Genomic DNA, 19,179 nt, shown 5'->3' on the forward strand with positions numbered 1-19,179 from the left:
TCTTCAAAAAGCTAAAAAGTGAATCTTGAATTAAGATTTTTTTAATTTTTTTTTGGTCAAATCAATGTTTCTGAGATCAAATGTTACTTGAAAACATTACATTGACTATTAACTGTTGTATAATATAGGTTTGTGTAATAAAATATATTGTTCACCAACAGCTTCCAGCCGAAAAACACTATGAAGTTGACATGCTGTCATGTCATGACATGACTGCTGGTTTCATTCACTTCCATCTGCCCTGCTGGACTTTCAAAAGTACAAAACTCTCTGTAAAGTAACTGTTTTATAGACATGAGGTTTGAATGGCACAGTGTACAACACATCGGTGTATTCCTGTTTGGAGAGTATTGTGTTAACACTGTAATACTGAGGACATTTGCACCAGGTTTAACAAATGTACTTTACGTGTGAGGCACTTATGAAATAAAAAGACAAAAAAAACAGGAGATGACTCCTAGTTGGCTAAGAGAAAGTTGCTGTTGTTTGAGCCTCCTCTTCGAATCTCCGTGACCAGGTTATGGAGTTTCTCTGACAGCGCCACCTGGTGGGAGAGAACGTCGTAGATAAGAAGAAAAAAATCTGCACATATAGTACAGCTTGTGACATCTGGCTTGTGTCAGAACTGTTATGTATCCAGCACAGATTTGAATGCAGATTTTGTCTTTGTGTGTGTGTGTGTGTGTGTGTGTGTATGTGTGTGTGTGTGTGTGAAACTCACAGTGTAAGAGTCTGGCTCCTTCAGCCTCTTATGTCGAGGGTGCAGAGTCTGGAGGGAGCTCTGGACCTTTGCTCTAGTTTCTGCAGCGCTGCACAGAGGGTGTGTGACCTAGAAAGAGTGGGAGAAACGTTCAGAAAGACTAAACTCCAACACGGTCCAGCAGTATTTGTACTGCTCAATGCCTTCCAACACATACTTTCTGATAAACAATGTATACAATATACAATATGGTTTTAAAAGCAGTATAATGGATATAATTGATGTTATTTTATTAACTGTGATTTACTGTTATAACACATGCTGTGGACTTGCGTGTGTATTTAATGCCTTTGTAAAACCCTCAAATAACATCCTTGAACTTGATGCTTTCAGATGTGGTTTATGGTAAAAGTGCAGAGAGAGAACACAGATTTTATGGATGTGTCCTCCCCATGAAGTCCAGAGTGTCTGCTGCTGCTGTCAGTATATCTAGGGTGTCCACAGGGGTGCTCATGCACTCCTAATACAGATTTCCAGACCAGTTATTAGCGACTTAGCTCACATGATCACCCAAAAGCACGACTGTGATGATGGAAAGCAAACAAGCTACTAATGAGGGTTATGTTGTCAGGATTTCTGTCTTTCCTCACCTGTCCATTGATAAAGACTTCCTGGCGAAGACAGATGACTTGAGCTGGAGTGACAGAGATAGCGGAGTTATCACATCCCAGAGGGTGACAGCACAGAGAGACTCCTGCCTCTGGAGGAGACTCCACAGCGAGACACACGAGGTCCAGAAACGGATGGCCTGCAAGGGGAGAAGAATGGGAGGACGTTTACAGCACAGCAGCAATCCAGCAGCAAATGAATCCAGCAAATGAAGCTCAAGGTACTTTTTGTCTTTGATGCAAAGATCATACACAAACTAACATTGCCATAAAGCAGACCTGCTCATTGAACTGTAGTATTGCCAACAGTGGCCTAATACGCACGGAGATATTAAAGGGAAGGCTACAGACTCTGTAATGGAAGCTGTCGGTCTCTGTCAATGTGCGGCTACAACAGCAGCCAAAAACTAAAGTAAGATGTAAGTAGTAGTAAGATGGTGGCAGAAAAACACAAAGAGGAATACTGTAAATGAGTACGCAGTGGAGATGAATCCTCACCCTCAGCGTCTACTAGCCTGTAGACATCTTTCCTCCCGGGGACAGTGCTCTTTTGTGGATCCTCACTGATCTTCATCTTGGGCTTCCCCTTCACCTCCACTAGCTAACACGAATACAAATGTTAACATTTGGGCCCATTTGGAGAGACAGTTATGTGCACTTTTGCTTTAGCTGTTACCTTATACACACAGCCCAGCGAGGGCTGTTTCGTGCAGGTGACCAGATGTGTTCCAACACCAACCACATCGACCTCATTCTCCTGAAACAACGATATACAGAACATGACGGGGAAAGAGAAAGAAGCCTGAAGGCAGCAAAGATCACAGACAATAAAATGAGCTCTTGTTCATCATAAACCATCCACATGTCCAGCCAAATTACCTTACTGTTGAGCTCTGCCATGCTTTCCTCTGAGATGTTATTGGTCCCGACAATGATCAGTGAATCAAAGGCAGAGATGGAGAAACTACAGAGACGAGAGAGAAGATTCAGACGTCTGGAAGAGTTAGACATACAGATGCACACATACAGCACGGCACCTCACTCACTGCTCACTGCAGAGTCTGAAGGCACGACGGACATCAATGGACTGCCTGTGGAGGTCCCCGCTGTCCAGACGAGTCCCGACAGGCCTGTAGCCCAGCTCACACAGCGCCAATGCCACGGCGCAGAAGTTCAACAGGCCACTACTGAATTCAGACACACACACACATTCCATCATACAATGCATATAATATTAATGAAGTTATGTGATGATTAAAAACACATATAACACTGCACAGCAGTCATTACATGCATTAAAAACTGAACATGAAAACACTCCTTGGACATTGTGAAAAGCATCAGCGCAGTTATCTGAAGTGTTGGTCAAATGAGGTGCTCTGAAGAACGTTATTCCAAACCTGATTTTACTCAGCATACAGCAGCGACACCTGCTGGTAAAATAATTCAGTGCAGCAAAATCCTGAAGATCATGTGCTGCCACTGAAGTACAGCGGTGGCAGAAGTACTCAGATAATTTACCAAAGTAAAGTAGAAATATCACAATGTGAAAATAATACGTATTAGCACCAAAATACACTTACTTATTATGAAGAAAAATGTATATTATTTTATTAGATTGTAATTATTGATGCATTAATGTGTTCATCACATAAATGCTGGAGCTGGTAAATCTGGAGCTAATTTTAATCACTTTATATACATTGTCTACTGGGAACCTTGTGAAAGCTAGTTTTTCTAGTAGACAGTGGAGTCAAGTGGCTACAAAAGATTTGGGTCAGGCAGATGTTTGACAAGCATCTTCAGTATCAAACACAACATCACTAGTTACCAGCCAACACTGTAGCTGTCAATCACCGGGAGGAAGTTCTGGGGGTAGGCGATAGCGTAGGACAAAAAGGCAGCCAACTCGCCCTCATGGATCTTCCCAGGCTCCGCTCCCAGAAGCTCACACACACGACCCAACCAGCCCTTTGTCAGCGAAATGAAGTCAACCGGATCAAGGCCGCTGTCCACCGGCGCAAGAGTCTGAGTGGACACAGGAAACAGGGACAACTTACTTACAATGACTAACTCTGTCCACAACTAGCACTGAAGAGCTCTAACAAATGGTGTCATTGAAAAACGAGTGTGTCGGACTTGTCCAAAATGATGGCTATCAGTATCAGCTATAGCCTCATGTCACAGTAATGACTAAACCTTATGATGAGTGCATATTACACCACTTACACTGTATGTAGACAACAGGTTCATTCAAGCCCCGAAATCCCAGCACCCTGTGTGCAGGTGCCACAACCACTCACAGCAGCCACAAGGACAGAATTTCAATGAATAATGTTTATTGGGCTGCACAGCTGCACAGGTATTGCTGCTGGAAACTGGACCTAACTCTCTGCAGTGGTTTGTCCCATTCTCCAACAATAGCATGACAACATAACTGACACAGAAATACAGGCGGTATGTTGTTCACTGCGATGGATGAAATCAACCCACAAACTTATGGTATGCTTTGGATAATGACCGATAATAATGTGAGCGATCACAATTCGAAGTTAATGAGTTAAAAATGTGCAAAGCTGTGGTATGGTCCTTTAAGGAGACTGGAGGAGGGAACATATACTCACTTGTGGCCAGACCTCATCCAGGGAGGTAAAGGAAGTGACATACGAGTGCGCCATGGTTCCTGCAACTGGGATCCCAAACAGGAAACCAGCCTGAACGTTACTGGAGAGATCAAACCCTGGAAGGCAGATTCTAGTGTCAGTCTGTCACTCTGGACACACTCAGCCTGATTAAAGCCCATTTATAGAAAACGAATTTGCTGCAAATCATCTGTTGGCTCTTGTTCAGTTGTTTGTTTATCAAAGGCTATTTGTATTTGCAGCTACTTGACACTAACACCACCACAGGGTGGAGAAAATCTGTACAGAATTTAGACAAACTGAGTGTCAGAACAGAACATGTTTAACAGAGCACATGACATTCACCTCCAATGAATGTGTATCGTGAGGCGGTGAGTCCTCCATCTGGCCCCTGAGCCCTCCTGAGGCCCATCTCCAGCAGCTTCCTCTTGGGGCCGGCCGCCAGGCGGAAGCGGGCAGCGTTACTACACACCAGACTGACAAAGAGAAACAGATCAGAGACAGGCTGTTTTAGGACTTTTAGAGAGTATTGAAGCCAATGTGAAATACAGCATGGCTTTAATTGGTATTTCATTTTGAAAAAAAAGAAAAAAAAAAGAAAAACCTGAATTCCCCTCATTCGTTAACCTCTAGGGCTCCCTCTGCACTTGCTTTTGAGTTTCTTCATATGTAGATATAAACACTTTTTTTTTTACAATAGTGTTATATCTATTATAGCTTCTTGCTGCAGTTTATGATACTTGAGTGAAACAATGCAAACATTGATGTATTTCAAGGCTGCTCCATTCTGTGATATACAAATATTCAAAACATCTTGTGCATCATTTTATGCACATTTCCTCATAATTCAACTTTATATCTAATGTGTTCAGATAGTTCTGAATCTCAAGTAGACTTCTGCAAAAAAAATGTGTTTGCAAAGGGTGAAGCGAGCAGAGTTTACTAAAGAGGGTACTAAAGTCAAAACAAATACTCAGTACCAAGTACAGATCACTGAAACGATTCCTCAATTCACTGATTAGTCAACCAAGGGACGAAAATCTTGACAATAATTCTCAAATGTGAGGATTTGCTGAGTTTGTCTGTTTCATATCATAGTAGGTTGGTATCAGTTATATATAATATACTGTTTGCAGCTTTACAAATATACAAGCATATGTATGTTAATAGTTGACTGTTGATCCCCAAAATCCCCATTAACTCATACAGGTACAGACCAATTCATTCTTTTTCCCTGCATGTGTGTGCATGTGTGAGTGTTGGCTGGTTGTTACCTGGCATAGTTAACCAGACACAGTAAACTGGTCTCCAGCAGTTGAACCACAGCCAGCGGACCCGCCACCTCTATCAGTGGCACCTGCAGTTTTTACACACATGTCATCAACCTGTATTTTACTTCAAAAGACCAATCCTCATTTACAATTAACCTGCAGCACAGGTTACTCCCAGCAGACCCTGTATGTGACCTTTGACCTTCAGCCCGGCAGCTCACCCTGCCAAACACCCCCGTGCCCTCTGGAATGGAGCGGAGTGTGACACCGGAGCAGTCCAGGCCTCGCAGGAACTGGAAGAATGCAGGGTCGGTGGTGGAGGGCAGGACGGAGCGCAGGAACTCTACATCTGGATCCATAAAACACAACGTTAACACAACAGCTGGAACACTAGTGGCCAACAACAGAGGGCATCCTTCATCCTACAACACATGTGCTCTTACACAAGCACATGTGCTCCACGTGTCCTCCCTCCCTCTTTTATTTTGACGTCACACAGTGTGTGAGACTTTGACAGTCCTACAAACTGTAGAACAGACTGCATCAGCTTCTGCGTGGAGAATGCTGTACCCACTAGGACTGTATGATGTTTATCTAACAACAAACCCTGGATTAGTCCTGACGTGACGGCTCTCCTCAAGGAAAAAGGCAGGGTCATTAGGTCAGAAAATAAAGAGTAGCTGTGGAATGTGCAGAAGGAGCTGAGGAGTGTCAGAGAGGGAAAAAACAGCCAGAGGAGGAAGATGGAGGCGCAGGAACAACATCAGTAAGGGTCTGAAGGGGCCTTAAAACCTTCTCTGGCAAGAAAGGAACCCAACTCCCATTCTGTGGGGGACCGTAAGGGGGTGAATGACCTGAATCTTTCCTGCAATAGATTTGATCAGTCATCCACCCTCCTCCCGTCCAATCCTCCCTGCTGCAACCCCCATTGCCTGCAGTCCCTGTGTTTTGCCCCACCCCCACGACACGCCCCATCCTACACATTCCACCTCACAGTCACCATGTATGTCCACTGCATTTCCTGTTAAATGCTCTATCCCCCACCCACAACCTCCAGCACACAGCCCACAAGGGGGAGGATTAAGGCGAGAGAGGCTGTCGGTCCGGATGGCATCAGCTCAAGGTTTCTCAAGTCCTGTGCAGACCAGTGGTGCAGGATAGCTGGTTCAACCTGAGCCTGAAGCTGAGCAGACTGCCACAGCGGTGGAAAACATCCTGCGTGGTACCAGTGTCAAAGATTCTGCACCCCAAGGAGGCTTTAAACCTGATTTCTGTGGAACAACCTGTATGTCTGTTTCTATTGTGAGCACCCATTCCGCCAGCCACTGCCCATAAGTCTTTCCTCTGAGCTCTGTTTCCTTTTTTAACTCTTGAGTTGGTCAACTGTTTTTAAAGTAAGAAAAGGTGGCCCATTACCTAAAGCTACAGTTGCCAGTTTGGAATTGAGGCAAATTTTCAAGGGGCTCCAGAGACATTAAGTATTGGAAGATTTCTTTCCCCATCATAGTGGTTTTGCTGACTGAAATAAAATTACTGCAGCTTAATTGAAAGATGATGCTGATTGGCTAATGACTTAATCACCCGATGCATCCTTCATTTAATTGGCATAAAGGCAGTGACCATGAGGCAGCAATGACATTTTCTATTGGTAACCTTATGAAAATTCAACGAAATTCAAATCCCCAATATTTTTCTGTAGAAAAATTCTCCAAATTGTGCAAAAGCTTTTCTGTGTATGAGTATTTCTTTTCGGGTTTGCACTTAGACGGTCCCTGCTCACTCGTCTCAGCCGCCTGATCATAGAAATCGAGGAATTTATGTCGGCTGGTTTTGAATAAAATCAGGTTATGGCTCATTGTCTACCTTATTAAGGTTTGAAAGAAGTGTCGTTTGTGTTTTAACAAAGTCTCGATGATCAGTTATTGATCCGGCAAGTTCGAATCTGTAAATATCTTTTCAACTTCACCAAATTTACTTGTACTCGAGTATTTGAATTAGGATTGAAAATCGTCGTTACTCAGGTGTCACTGCAAAGTACTTCAAGTTCTCATCCGTCATAACGTCACAGCAGCTATGAAAGACAGCCTTTCAGAATTATGTTGAATACGTAATTCTCCTCGATTTGCATCTGTAGGAAGTTAAACTTGCGCGTTTATCCGGCGCAGACTTGCTGCAAACCGCGTTTCATTAAACTTTGCGCATTACGCAATAAGTCGTGCGGCTCCTTCAGCACTCAGGGGGCTGTGGGTTATTCTTGTGTGCTGAGTTTCGGAGCTAAATGGCAAAGTTCACTGAAATTCGCCATCGACATTCACGTTTTCACACTCACACGGTGTAGTATTGCGCAAACACCACTGACGCGTAAAACCCCTTTGGAGGACGACAGTGTCGAGCCCACCTGATGAACACTCACATGTCATTCATGAGATTCGGCCGTTCGCAGCTGATTAAACACTCATAATAGAGATAACTGAGTCCACGTCGACTCCCTCACCGTCGTCCGTGAGGCGAAAGCTGCGCAGGAACAGCAGGCAGTCCTGCAGTCCAGCGAAGAGCGAGAAGCCGCCGCCGAACGGATTGTCCCTGAAGAAGAGTTCGAACACGGCGGGCTCCTGGTGTCGGCCGGCCCGCCAGTACGCGTACGCCATGGTGAACTGGTACAGGTCCGTCAGCAGCGGGGGGACCCGCTCCCGGACAGAGCGCTCCATAACCCCGCATGTGTTGCTGCCCGGCGCTGCCATGTTATTCAAGCGCTGGTTCCAAGTTCACTGATGCCGAGATCTCTGGGACTTGCAGTTTTACTAAGCTCCACCGACTCCTTCATCTATTAAGGCTGGAGCAGATCGGAAGCTGACCTGCCCCCCTCCACCCACACACACACACACACACACACACACACACACACACACATACACACAGAGGCATGTGTACAGACCAGACCACGCTGCAGCTCACATCCACATTCTCCACTGAGCAAACGGTTTATTAGACTGCGTGTTATTCATAATCGCATCTCTCCTGGCTGACTGAAGTTTATGTTGGTCGCCACTTCAGAAAAGCATTAGAAGTACTGTCCAGGGACAGTTATCCACATGGCCTTGTGACTTTTGGGCAGAGGGCCAATGATGTAATAAGTGCTTCAAACTTTGTGTACAGTTTATAAATGGTAAGTGCTGCTGTCACTATGGAACATAAGCACTCCGAATAAATGTCTCCTGGCATGGTGAAGTGTCAGAAGCATTTTAAAGTTAGAGCCGGCCCTCGTGAAGCTAATTAGGTTTAAATTCACTGTTGACAGTCACAAGCTAATGTGTCATCTTCATCTGCAGAAGTATCTACAGCAGGCAGATCAATGCAGGGGAGGAAAAGTATCAAACAGCCCCAAATGAACATACTAAACGAAAGTACAAGTACCTTAAAAAGGCATTTTTGAGTAAACGCACTTGTTATTTTCATCTCTGTATGTGACAGGGACAGGGTCAGTTTCAGCTTAAAAAAGTGTCGATAATATAAACAAAGAAAACAACAGATTAATAGAATCTCACTTTATTCAAAGGACCTGGCTTCATACATTCAGTAGTATGTCCTGTCATAACATTGCTGTGTACCTGGTGTTATGCACAGAAATAAATATTACAAGGTCAAATTCGGTTCATGTTTCAAGAAAATTTAACACTATTTGACTCAAATTATTATTACAACAATATATCCATACTTAATGACGTGTAGAGCCAAATCAAGCTGCAGACATCTGTAAATTTGGGAAAGCAGACACTACACTTGTTTGTACACATACATTGTGATTTGTTGTATAAAGATCTGCAGGCTCCTCAGCGTGCTGAAGTAACAAATCTGTAATTACTGTTCACTTTGGCTTGATCTCAGAATGTGATTTGCATGTGACTGAATCTCATCTTCCAGCATGCAGAGTGCCACCATGAATGTGTGTCAGAGTAAAAAAAAAGAGCAGCTTTGAGCCTCTAACTGTCACTGCGCCACTTGAGCGCCAGTTCTGAGATGATTAACAGGAAAGAAAAAAAACGATGGACTTCCTCTGCACCTTCTGAGTGCTATTCCTCTCAGATTTTTACCTGATTGTTTCTTTTTTATTGTGACATACTGGATAGTTATAACTCTTCAGAGATGAATGCAGGCAGTCTAAAGTGAAAATGTGTAACCTGTAATGATGGGATGGATGAGGACACTGCACGTTTAAGGGGAACAACTGACACGAAACTCTGCATCATCAGTGAATATGACAGTCCACTTGGTCACAAGTGGTCACATTGGTCCAGGCTTCAAAAGGTAACAGTCACATGTGATCACAACTGAGAGCGAGCAGCTGTCTTTTCCCACGGCCTGTGTGGGACACATGTCACAGCAAAGCATCTCTAAGGCAGACCTCTGACTGGTTCTGATCATTATCCCAGTTCCCCCTGCTGCCCGCTGCCCTCCTCTGCAGTGGGCAAGCATCCTGCAAGCTCATTGGTCAGTGCGTGTTTCTGTTCCCTCCAGATAAAGTGCGTAGGCTGCCCTGATTGGCCGTCCCCCTGAGCGTACACAAAGAACGGGCTAAGCTCGATAGCCAGAGCCGACCTGACCAGGCCGACTCCCCCTCCTCGCTCTGAGCAGGGGTGGTAAACTCGTCCGGTGACGGGATGCATGTACAGCGCCTCCGGGCGGAAAGGGACGGACAGCTTTTCCGCCCCACCGCAGTACGACAGCAGCTCCTGATCTCCCATGATTCCCGGCGCCTCTGCAGGACTCGGCAGCAGGTGGGTGAAGACGACAGGACGATCATCGCAGCGCAGGAAGTTCCTCTCTCTGCCACACAGGGACAAGTAGGGGAAGTCCTCCTCATAACGACCACTCTGATTTGACCGCAGCCGGCTGAAGAAGAAGACCAGGAACTGCTTATCTGATAATAAAAACAGAAGGATGATGAGGAGCTGCTGACAAATACAGTAACAGAAAAATAATGCAATGAAAAATAAGACTTTTGTTCGACTGCTGCTCATTAGATCAGACGTTTTAGCAAATCTGATCACTGTCATTTATGTTTGGGAACATGCAGCACTAAAGATGGGTCCTGTTTCACTTCCTGCTCTTGAGGCCTTGTTTTTACAGAACAAGTCTGGTGATATTCTCTCATTTCCATCCACAAAATCCATTGAACAACTGACACAAACCACAAAACTAACAATACTGTATTTTACTCAAAGCCTGACACATCTTCTTCCTCTGTGCCATAGAGCTCTGCTGTTGTCCAATAACTATTAAAGACACATCAGTGAGGGGACAGCTGACATGTTCCTTCATTACCATGAGCACACACAGCAGTTTACTTTAAGTCAATATCCCATACACCATCCTTCAGCCTCAAAGATTTACTAGAGCACCAAAGGTGGATTAATCTGCAGCTGAAAATAGTCCCCAACAATGTTAATGAAATGCTACTGTGACCAGCTGTTTTAGGGACATGATTGAGCGTTTTTTTTATAAATGAAGCTTGGAGCTGAGAGCCAGAGACAGAGAGAAGGGAAGTCAGAAAGTATTGAGAGACAGACAGATTGTCGGTTTTAACCTTTGGATGGGATCTGCTGACAATGTCAAACATAGAGAATATTGCCAATCTTATCTCTTGAGGAAGCATCCAGTTGTAGAACCTCAGCTAATTTACCATTTACTGTGACTGAATGGTGCATAATCCTAAACAGACTTTACTACAGATGGGAGGCTGTAATGGGCCCACCAACTCAAATTTGTCCTGAGGCCCACAAACAGGTTAATCCTGTCATCCTATTGAATATACACTGTTCGTTCATATGCATTTAGACACAGTTCAAAGGTGACAGTGTTGTTTTAGGAGCAGTGTGTGTCTGTCTACCTTTGAAGCAGGTGACAAAGTTCTTCACTTTAGTGTCATCCAGGAAAAGCTGCAAGTCGAGCACATACCAACATGTCATGTTAGCAGGAAAATCTAGTTGTATGACATTTTTAAAGGTTTTGGTTTGTGTCACTTTGTACACCCACCTGTCCTTGGTGATCAATATAGTAAAAGTACTCTCGGATACGTGGTTCCGGACTCTGGCCCTGGATGTATGTAGCGGTGCTTCTGTAGGCGGTATAGACGGAGGGCACGCAGCGCAGGGCGGTCAGACCTCTGCAGCTGAGAGCCGCAGTCCGGAGGAACAACATGGCTGAAAAGGAGCACAGAGGGTGGATATGTTCCGGAAAAAACACGGAAATAGAGAGCACGACCACTGTCTTAACCAGGAGTCTTAACTATCAGATGAAGCTACACAACTTAAGCTTTGCCCTCATGTTATTGTTTACAGCTGCGCCAGAGCGATAGAACAACCCGGAAGCATTTAAGTGTTACAACAGCGGTAGTTTCCGACTGTGGCCGCCTAGTGGTCACTGATGGAACTGTCGATTTAGATGAATTTATAATGAAGGTAGAGAAATTCAACATAATACGATACAAAAAAATGTGTGTGTGTGTGTGGGGGGGGGGGGGGTAACACAAAAATAATCAAAGAAAAATAAAAGAAACTTTCTTTCTCTTATTTTAAATAAATGAATGAGTGTATTCTTGGTTACAAATGGAAAACATTTGCAAACAACATGAAAGAAAATACCAATAATGAAGCAGATGCAGATTTAGAATTGAATTACGTGCTGTTTCTCCCCTGCTTTCCCCGTTATATTATTTTTTGTTTTGTTTTGTTTTGTTTTTATTGACTCAAACTTTATTTGTAGAGCAACTTTCATGCAGGTTTATGAAATTAAAAGGGCTTTACAGGTGAATGACTAAGGTACATGCGCAAGAAGAAAAACTGCTGTGAAAAAGGAGAAAATAATCTAAAAAAAAACCACGAGTAATAATAATAAAAAATAAACAGATAAAAGGCAACATTTATATATTTTATATATAGAATTTCTCCCTTCCTTTTGGACAGAATTAGATTTATTATGTGGATGTGTGTAACATATTTCTGTATCACAAGTTAAGAAGAAATTATACCAAAAACAGAATGGCTTCAACATTCATTTCAAAAAGCCTTTATAGTCTATTTTTAAAACATAATGCACCAAATAATCAGTGCGTTCTCCTGTAAGCCAGTGACAGCTTTTGTGGGGAGCCCTCTGATGTCTTCTCAACTGTGGAAGAAAACGAGCTCCAGAGGAACGAGCCTGAAGGACTGAGTCTATTTTCAGAGTCAGTCGCTCCATTTATCTGTCTGTTGTTAAATGATTTACTAAACATAACTCCAGCGGGTCTGCAGAACTCAAGTGACACGTTTGCTCAAAAGTCTGACTGCTCAAAGTAAAAAACTGAAGAGCCTGTGGGAAACCAGGATTGTTTGGTATGAGAAGAAATTCCCCTGATAGCCCAGCAGATCAAAGAGTGAGCAGAATGTTACTTCTGGAGGTTGTGTCATTCCTCCCGGCGTACTTACAGCCCGTCCCTACAGCAGTCCAGGACATGTATGATTAAGTGATGTGACCATCACTTTCAATCTGGGAGGAGCTTTTCTCATGTGTAAAGAGTAGAATTTCTTCCTTTAAATGGTTCAATGAAAGCAAACACTTAAATGTGTTTGACAAGACTGTTGGACAATAATTGTGTGGATGTAGTAGGGTTTTAAAGGGGTTGTACATTTCCAAAGACATGTGTCAGGCTGAATTTGAGGAAAAGTGTATGAAGTGATGCATGGGTCATCTGGAATATCTCTATTTAATTGAATGGTGCAGCAATGATTTTTTTATTTTTATTTTTATTTTTTTTTTGTCATGCACTTCCTGTCCAGTGAAAACCAGCCATTGCCAAATGTGTTGATTTTGAATGTGAATGTTTGTGACAAACTGAGAGAGAAGTGTTCCTTCATGGGTTGAGAAAATTCTCCCACTTTTTTTTTTTTTTTTTTTTTTTTTTTTTACATGGTTCTTGAATGATTTTTACTTGTGGTGGAGTATTTTTACAGTGTGGTATTATTACTTTTAGTTAAGTCAAAGATCTGAATACTTCTTCCACCAGTGCTCACCTCCGCTTGAATAACGACTAAAACCAATGAATCAATTATCAAAATTGTTGCCTGTTCATTTTCTGTTGATCGATCGCTTAATCGACTAATCGTTGGAGCTCATAGTTGCAGCTGAGTGTCACAAACACATCCATCAATCAGTGACTTAGAAAGCTTACAGTGACACAGTGTGTCACTGGACAGTGAGAGAAATGAAATCTGAGCAGAGAGGACTGAAGACAACAGAGCTCCTCAGGAAGCCTCATGTAAATCTATGAGCTGATACAAGAAGCATGAACAACAACATTCCTCCACAGACAGAGAGACAGACAGACAGACAGACAGACAGACAGGCTGCTGCTCGTGTTAAAAGGCCACAGACACCCTCTCTCTAAGTGGAGTAGAGACAGAGGCTTCTTTGGGTCTGACTGCACACAAAGCGGCTGATTGAGGCGAGCTGCTCATGACTTGAACCGTCAGCAGTGAAGCTCCAGCTGACGATCCATCCACCCACGCGCGCGTCCTGTGTGTGGCTCTTCCGCCTCCCTCCCCCTCCTCTTTCTCCTCCTCCTCCAGGTAGGGTGGAGTTGTCTCTACCTGGACTCTGACAACACATGACAGTCTATGAAGGGTTCAATAATGGCGGTGTAGTCGGACTCTGGAGTGTTTTCATCGACATCTGTTCACAGTAAGTTTCTCTCTGGAATTCATTCTGCGCGCGCCGTTAGACAAACGTCTTTATCTGACTTACGTTAATTTAACCAGCGAGTGTATCATGACACCAGTTTTTTCTTGATTTCACCACTTCTGAAACTACAACCCGGCTCCATTTTTTTTTTTTTATTGACGTGAAGTTTAGAAAGCTTCCTCGTTGAGATAAATGTTTGCTTTTTACTTCTAAACGGTCTTTGTTGACACCAGCCTGCGCCTTTACGCTCAGTTTGATGTTCTAAGGACAGCTGAGGCCAAAAGGGAGCAAAGGCTGTCCTCACTCTGAAGCGTCCACTGTCCGATCTTTGAAATGAACGTCAAGAAACAAAGATAATAGTCATAAAACACCTTTTCTTGGATACCTGTTGAATCGTTTCTTCTGTAGCAGCTCTGACAGTGTGGATGTTGTCCAAAGGTCATTTTTGTATCCAAACGTCTCGCTTTCGGTCTGCAGGTATGAGCCAACCGCCCCGTTCAAACCGGGGACACCGGGAGAGAAACGGAGACCACCGGCGTCCATCGACGGACAGGTGAGCTTCATCCCCCGCCATCAAACATCATCAAATCCACCGATTTCTCTGTAACATCGCACCTGGAACCGAACCGTCTCAGTTTTAAACTCGCTCGAATAATAATAATAATAATAATAATAATAATAATAATAATAATAATAATAATAATAAACTTTATTTGTATAGCACTTTTCATTCATATAAAATGCATCCCAAAGTGCTTCACAGAATAAAAGAATACAAGAACAGAAAGAATAAAAGCATATTATGACAGACAATATAGATATATATATACATATGTGTTCACACACACACACACACACACACACACACACACACACACACACACACACATACACACATACCCACGCCCGGTGCTGAGACATGGCAGGGCACTGAGGAACCATGTGAGGAAACACCTATGGGGGCCATCCACACCGAGAAGCGCTACAGCCCACGACCATAGGGAGCGCCGCCACAGAGACCACCCCGACACCGATGGACAGGGACAGACTCCACACTTAATGCAGAGCCGCCCCAGTCCCCCGGGCCCAGGAGGCCTCCAGGGCAACGCCCCCCATGGGCAGACCGGGCATACATCCCGGCGTGGAGGCCCCCCATGAATCATCTGTCCCTCATTTTTGTTTGTGGTTTTATTAAATGGTGTCAAATAAAAATATTAAATATCTATAATTTAGATAACCTTAGAAAGAATTTTTAGGTAGATATTAATTTAAAAAAGCATGAATGTAAACTACTTACATGAAAGAGAGTCCTTCATGTCAGTGTCAGTTAATTCTGTTTTAATCTACAGCTCCATCCATCTTTTCACACCACTAATGTATTATTATTATTATTATTATTATTGTTATTATTATTATTATTGTTATTATCATCATCATTACAGGGCACATTGTACAAAATGTGCCAATTCTCAGATACTGAAGTGTTGATATTGTTTTTATTGTATTTTGTTTGTCGATACCTCCTTAAATGTCCATTATGTCCTTCCGTCATGTTTCTTTTCCAATTAATTTCACCTACGTATTGATCTAACTTTTAAAATAATCAAAAAACGACCATGAGTTTTGACCATTTTGTTTTAGGAATATAATTCCCCCCAAGTGTCATAAACAACTGAATTACAAATAGCATCTTCTTCTGCCATCTTGTACTCACAATAAAACAAAATATGCAGAGGTTCAGTGCCAAGTGTCCGCCTCAAACATGTTGTTCATCAGTCCTCAGTGTGCTGGAATACAAACTAGATAACTTGGTTCTGCGTTCTGTGGTTGAGCGCTTCCTCTGTCATTGTGCATGTGTTTCCTGCGTTCCAGGTCTTCCTCACGACCCCCATACTACCCCAGAGAAGCCGACTCCCCGCCCAAACATGTGCGGGAGGCCCCTCGAGCGGAGCACCATGAGTCTAAATGCACACACATGTGCTCCAGGAGAGGTAAGTCGGGACGGCAGAGGAGCGTGTGGGTGGAATGGAACGAAAGCTCCTGCAGCAGGAGCTGCCGTGTCACAGGGCTGACTTTGGTTTCAGTCTCAGTCCTTCCCTGTGTGAATACTGGACAGACCGGTTCTCTGCTGTTTACCGCCTTCATTTCTCACCGTTGAGACTTTGGCAGAGTCACATGGGTCTTTGATAAAAGAGAAGGCTGAACTGTCGTAGATTTATCACATGGTCCTGGCCGTTTTCGTGGACCAAGGAACAAAAGAGTTGATCCTCTAGGAATGTTAATAACATGGCATTTTGTTTAGTGCTCCGAGTGTTAGTCGACCCACAGAGAAAGTTTGATAATCACCTCCTCATTTCTTTCTGCTTCATATCATTGTAAATGTGCTATTTTTGAGTTTTGGACTGTTCGGACAAAACACAACATTTGAAAACAATAAAGACAATTAAATTAAATGATGAATTCATAGAGCAAGTTGAAGATGAATTGAAAAACGTGTTAGCCAAAAGTCACCACTCAGAAGAGTACTTAACAGTGACATTTTATTATTTTATATCCATTGCTTTTAAATTAGTGATACAAATTCTGATAACCTCAACTACAGATATCTGTACCTCTGTATCACTACGTCTGCTGAGTATCCATCTGATCTTAGAGCAGAGTATGCCTTACTCCATTATATTGACTGATCCCCCAGCCTCTCATCCTCTGCCCGTTATATATGTACACTGTCGAATACAAAATCCAGTTGTTACAAACTAAATTTTGACACACAAACTGTGCCTTGACCTTGATCTGATTTCGTGATTTCATCCCTCACCTGTTTCATGTGTCGACCTTCACTAGGCATCATACTGATCTGCTCTGTGCTGACCAATGCCCTGGTCCTGATCTGCGTGGTTGCAGCTCACTTGGTGTCATCAGGCATGTCCTCCGCGGCCAGCCTGGGCGGCTTCGACATCAACTCCAACTTTAACCTGCAGGGCACCGAGCTGCAGAAGGTGCGAGAGCTGGACATGCAGTACAGCCAGATGAGGGCGCCGGGCATCTACGGTGGTATCGCCTTCAGCCTGACCATCGGGGTCATCTCGCTGCTGTTTGTGGTTGCAGGGAGCAAACCGCCCCACCTGATGTCCCGTAAGCTTCTGATTGGAGCACTGGTGTTTCAGGCGGTGGGTGCAGTGGCGTACGTGGTGGCTGTGGGGCTCTACCTGCACTTTGTCATCAGGGTTAACGCCACAGATGTGTGTCAGCAGCGCGAGAGGCTGTACGCACGGAACGGCTACACCTGGATGAACTGCGATGTGGGCGGAGCGGACGCAGCCGTGGCTCTGTTTGGGCTCATCACGGCCATCCTGTACGCCATCGGCACGGTGCTCACGGTCCAGACGATCCGAGGAGTGAGGCGCTACCTGCAGGAGCGAAAGCGCAGAGAGGCAGAAAAACAGCAGGCCCGAGCCCACCCACAGAGAGCCCCGCTGAGGGCCGAGACCACCTCTGTGTGACGGAGCGAACATCTGGGGCCTGTATCACCAATAGGAGTAGTGAGTTGACCAGCTGTCTTTGGGCTTGACGGAAATTTTCAGGTATCACTTTTAACCAGAGAGGATGATCATGGAAACCTGTGCTGCACGGCTGACATGCTCTGAAGCAGGTTACGCTCAGAGCATCAGATCTGAACCTGATCCAGTCTGCCCACTGACCAATCAGATCACTGAAAAAATGGAGTCATCTTTCCTTAAGGATCCTAACATGGTGACAAGTAACAAAGAGCAGTAGAGACAGTTTGTACTTGAAGTACTTTAGTGTTCCCTCGTGTTTTATATTACCACACAGTACTTTCTTTTGCTCTGATCCATAGAGGAAGCCTGAGTTTTGACAGTAGCATCGAGCGTGGATGTATTATAATATCAGTTACAGTTGCTGGCTTCCTTTGCTGTGGGGCTCAGCCACTATTCCGTATCACTGCGGCTCACGTTAAGTGGTGGAGGCTCGGTGATCCTGCTCTCCACCCTGTGTTCTGACCCGCTGTGGCTGTGGCTGTGATTACAACTATATTCATTGGACAGTTATAGGCTAGCTTTGGCTGTTGCCGTGGGCCTTGTGTTTGTGCAGTGAACCGACATATTGCTGACTGAGCTTTGTGGTGAAGCTAACATTGAGCTCCTGTGGTGTATATATTGGCAGCACATCTGTCATATGTGATAGAAGCTCAGGGTTCAAAGCATACGTGTCTGGCTTTATGATGCTTTTTGAGTGAACACAACAGGGCTGTACAGACCGTTCTCTATGGATCAGAGGGAATGCAAAAGTAGCTCAGAGAAAGCAAAAAAAAATCCCACCTTGACCTTTTGGGGGCTCTGAAGTGTATCATTATTATGACAAAGATAGAGGAGACATTTTTTGCACAGCCATGTGTTCAGGCTTGGTGGAAAACTGACTTGCAAAAAAAAAGCTGCCTACTGTTGTGAGTTTCTTTCATTCCTGACAGTGTTGATGCTTTTACACTTTTATTCCATCACTGCAGCTCAAGATAACATGAGGCTGAGTGTTTAAGTTCTTTTTTTTTAAGCTCTGTCATCGTTTATCATCCAGAGTTAGCTCAGTAAATTAGAAATGCAGCGTGTTGGTCCTGTATCTCTGCCGGCCATAACAGCCGTACTGTACTTGTGTTTGAAGTGTGTTATGTCCTCGCTGTGTGATTTCATTGCATGTATTTTACCTGGTTAAACATCACTTTTTACTGCTGCAGTAAACCCGCATGTATCACTGTTTCACCCTGTCACAAATGCTCCACTCATCGTTCTGCTGCCGCTGCATGACATTGCACACTTGTGGATCAGTAAAGCGAACCAGTTAATAACCAGCTTCTTCTGCTTTAGTTAACCAGGATCATCATTGTTAGGCTCAGTGAAGCCACGTAGCTGAAAGACTCAAGTTTAACTTGCTTCGTGATACAGGTCCAATGTGGGAGGACTGGGGTTGTTTGAGGTCATTTTCAAGTCTGATCAAGACTGTATGAAGGGATTTATAGAAATGTTTTTAACATGTATACTAGTTTGATTCATGTGTTTTTATGTCAAAATTTGATTTTATAATGCAATGTTTTTGATACTGAAACTGTACAAGAATGTAACTACTCAAATTAAACTTCCATTAATGTGACTATTACTGATGAATCAAAC

At 43.8% G+C, this 19,179-nt stretch overlaps 3 protein-coding genes across 3 annotated transcripts; 1 reads left to right on the forward strand and 2 right to left on the reverse strand.

Annotated features, from left to right (window-relative positions):
* Nucleotides 1–54: 54 nt before the first annotated feature.
* naprt (nicotinate phosphoribosyltransferase) lies at nucleotides 55–8,162 on the reverse strand. Its single transcript, XM_076724236.1, has 13 exons — nucleotides 7,776–8,162; nucleotides 5,503–5,630; nucleotides 5,285–5,367; nucleotides 4,356–4,486; nucleotides 3,993–4,108; nucleotides 3,200–3,396; nucleotides 2,415–2,555; nucleotides 2,248–2,332; nucleotides 2,045–2,125; nucleotides 1,867–1,969; nucleotides 1,351–1,508; nucleotides 722–829; nucleotides 55–544 (listed from the first exon to the last, which is right to left on the reverse strand). The coding sequence occupies exons 1-13, from the start codon at nucleotides 8,020–8,022 to the stop codon at nucleotides 458–460; spliced, it is 1,665 nt and encodes a 554-aa protein (XP_076580351.1). The 5' UTR covers nucleotides 8,023–8,162; the 3' UTR covers nucleotides 55–457.
* A 651-nt stretch (nucleotides 8,163–8,813) lies between these two features.
* On the reverse strand, nucleotides 8,814–11,639 carry c3h8orf82 (chromosome 3 C8orf82 homolog). Its single transcript, XM_076722340.1, has 3 exons — nucleotides 11,315–11,639; nucleotides 11,169–11,217; nucleotides 8,814–10,199 (listed from the first exon to the last, which is right to left on the reverse strand). The coding sequence occupies exons 1-3, from the start codon at nucleotides 11,477–11,479 to the stop codon at nucleotides 9,703–9,705; spliced, it is 711 nt and encodes a 236-aa protein (XP_076578455.1). The 5' UTR covers nucleotides 11,480–11,639; the 3' UTR covers nucleotides 8,814–9,702.
* A 2,161-nt stretch (nucleotides 11,640–13,800) lies between these two features.
* On the forward strand, nucleotides 13,801–19,158 carry LOC143317961 (MARVEL domain-containing protein 3). Its single transcript, XM_076725788.1, has 4 exons — nucleotides 13,801–13,996; nucleotides 14,474–14,549; nucleotides 15,869–15,987; nucleotides 16,841–19,158. Exons 2-4 carry the CDS (start codon nucleotides 14,476–14,478, stop codon nucleotides 17,497–17,499), a joined length of 852 nt encoding a protein of 283 aa, XP_076581903.1. The 5' UTR covers nucleotides 13,801–13,996; nucleotides 14,474–14,475; the 3' UTR covers nucleotides 17,500–19,158.
* Nucleotides 19,159–19,179: the final 21 nt, after the last annotated feature.

Source organism: Chaetodon auriga, chromosome 3 (genome assembly GCF_051107435.1).
Source record: "Chaetodon auriga isolate fChaAug3 chromosome 3, fChaAug3.hap1, whole genome shotgun sequence".
In the NCBI taxonomy this organism is placed as follows: Eukaryota; Metazoa; Chordata; class Actinopteri; order Chaetodontiformes; family Chaetodontidae; genus Chaetodon; species Chaetodon auriga.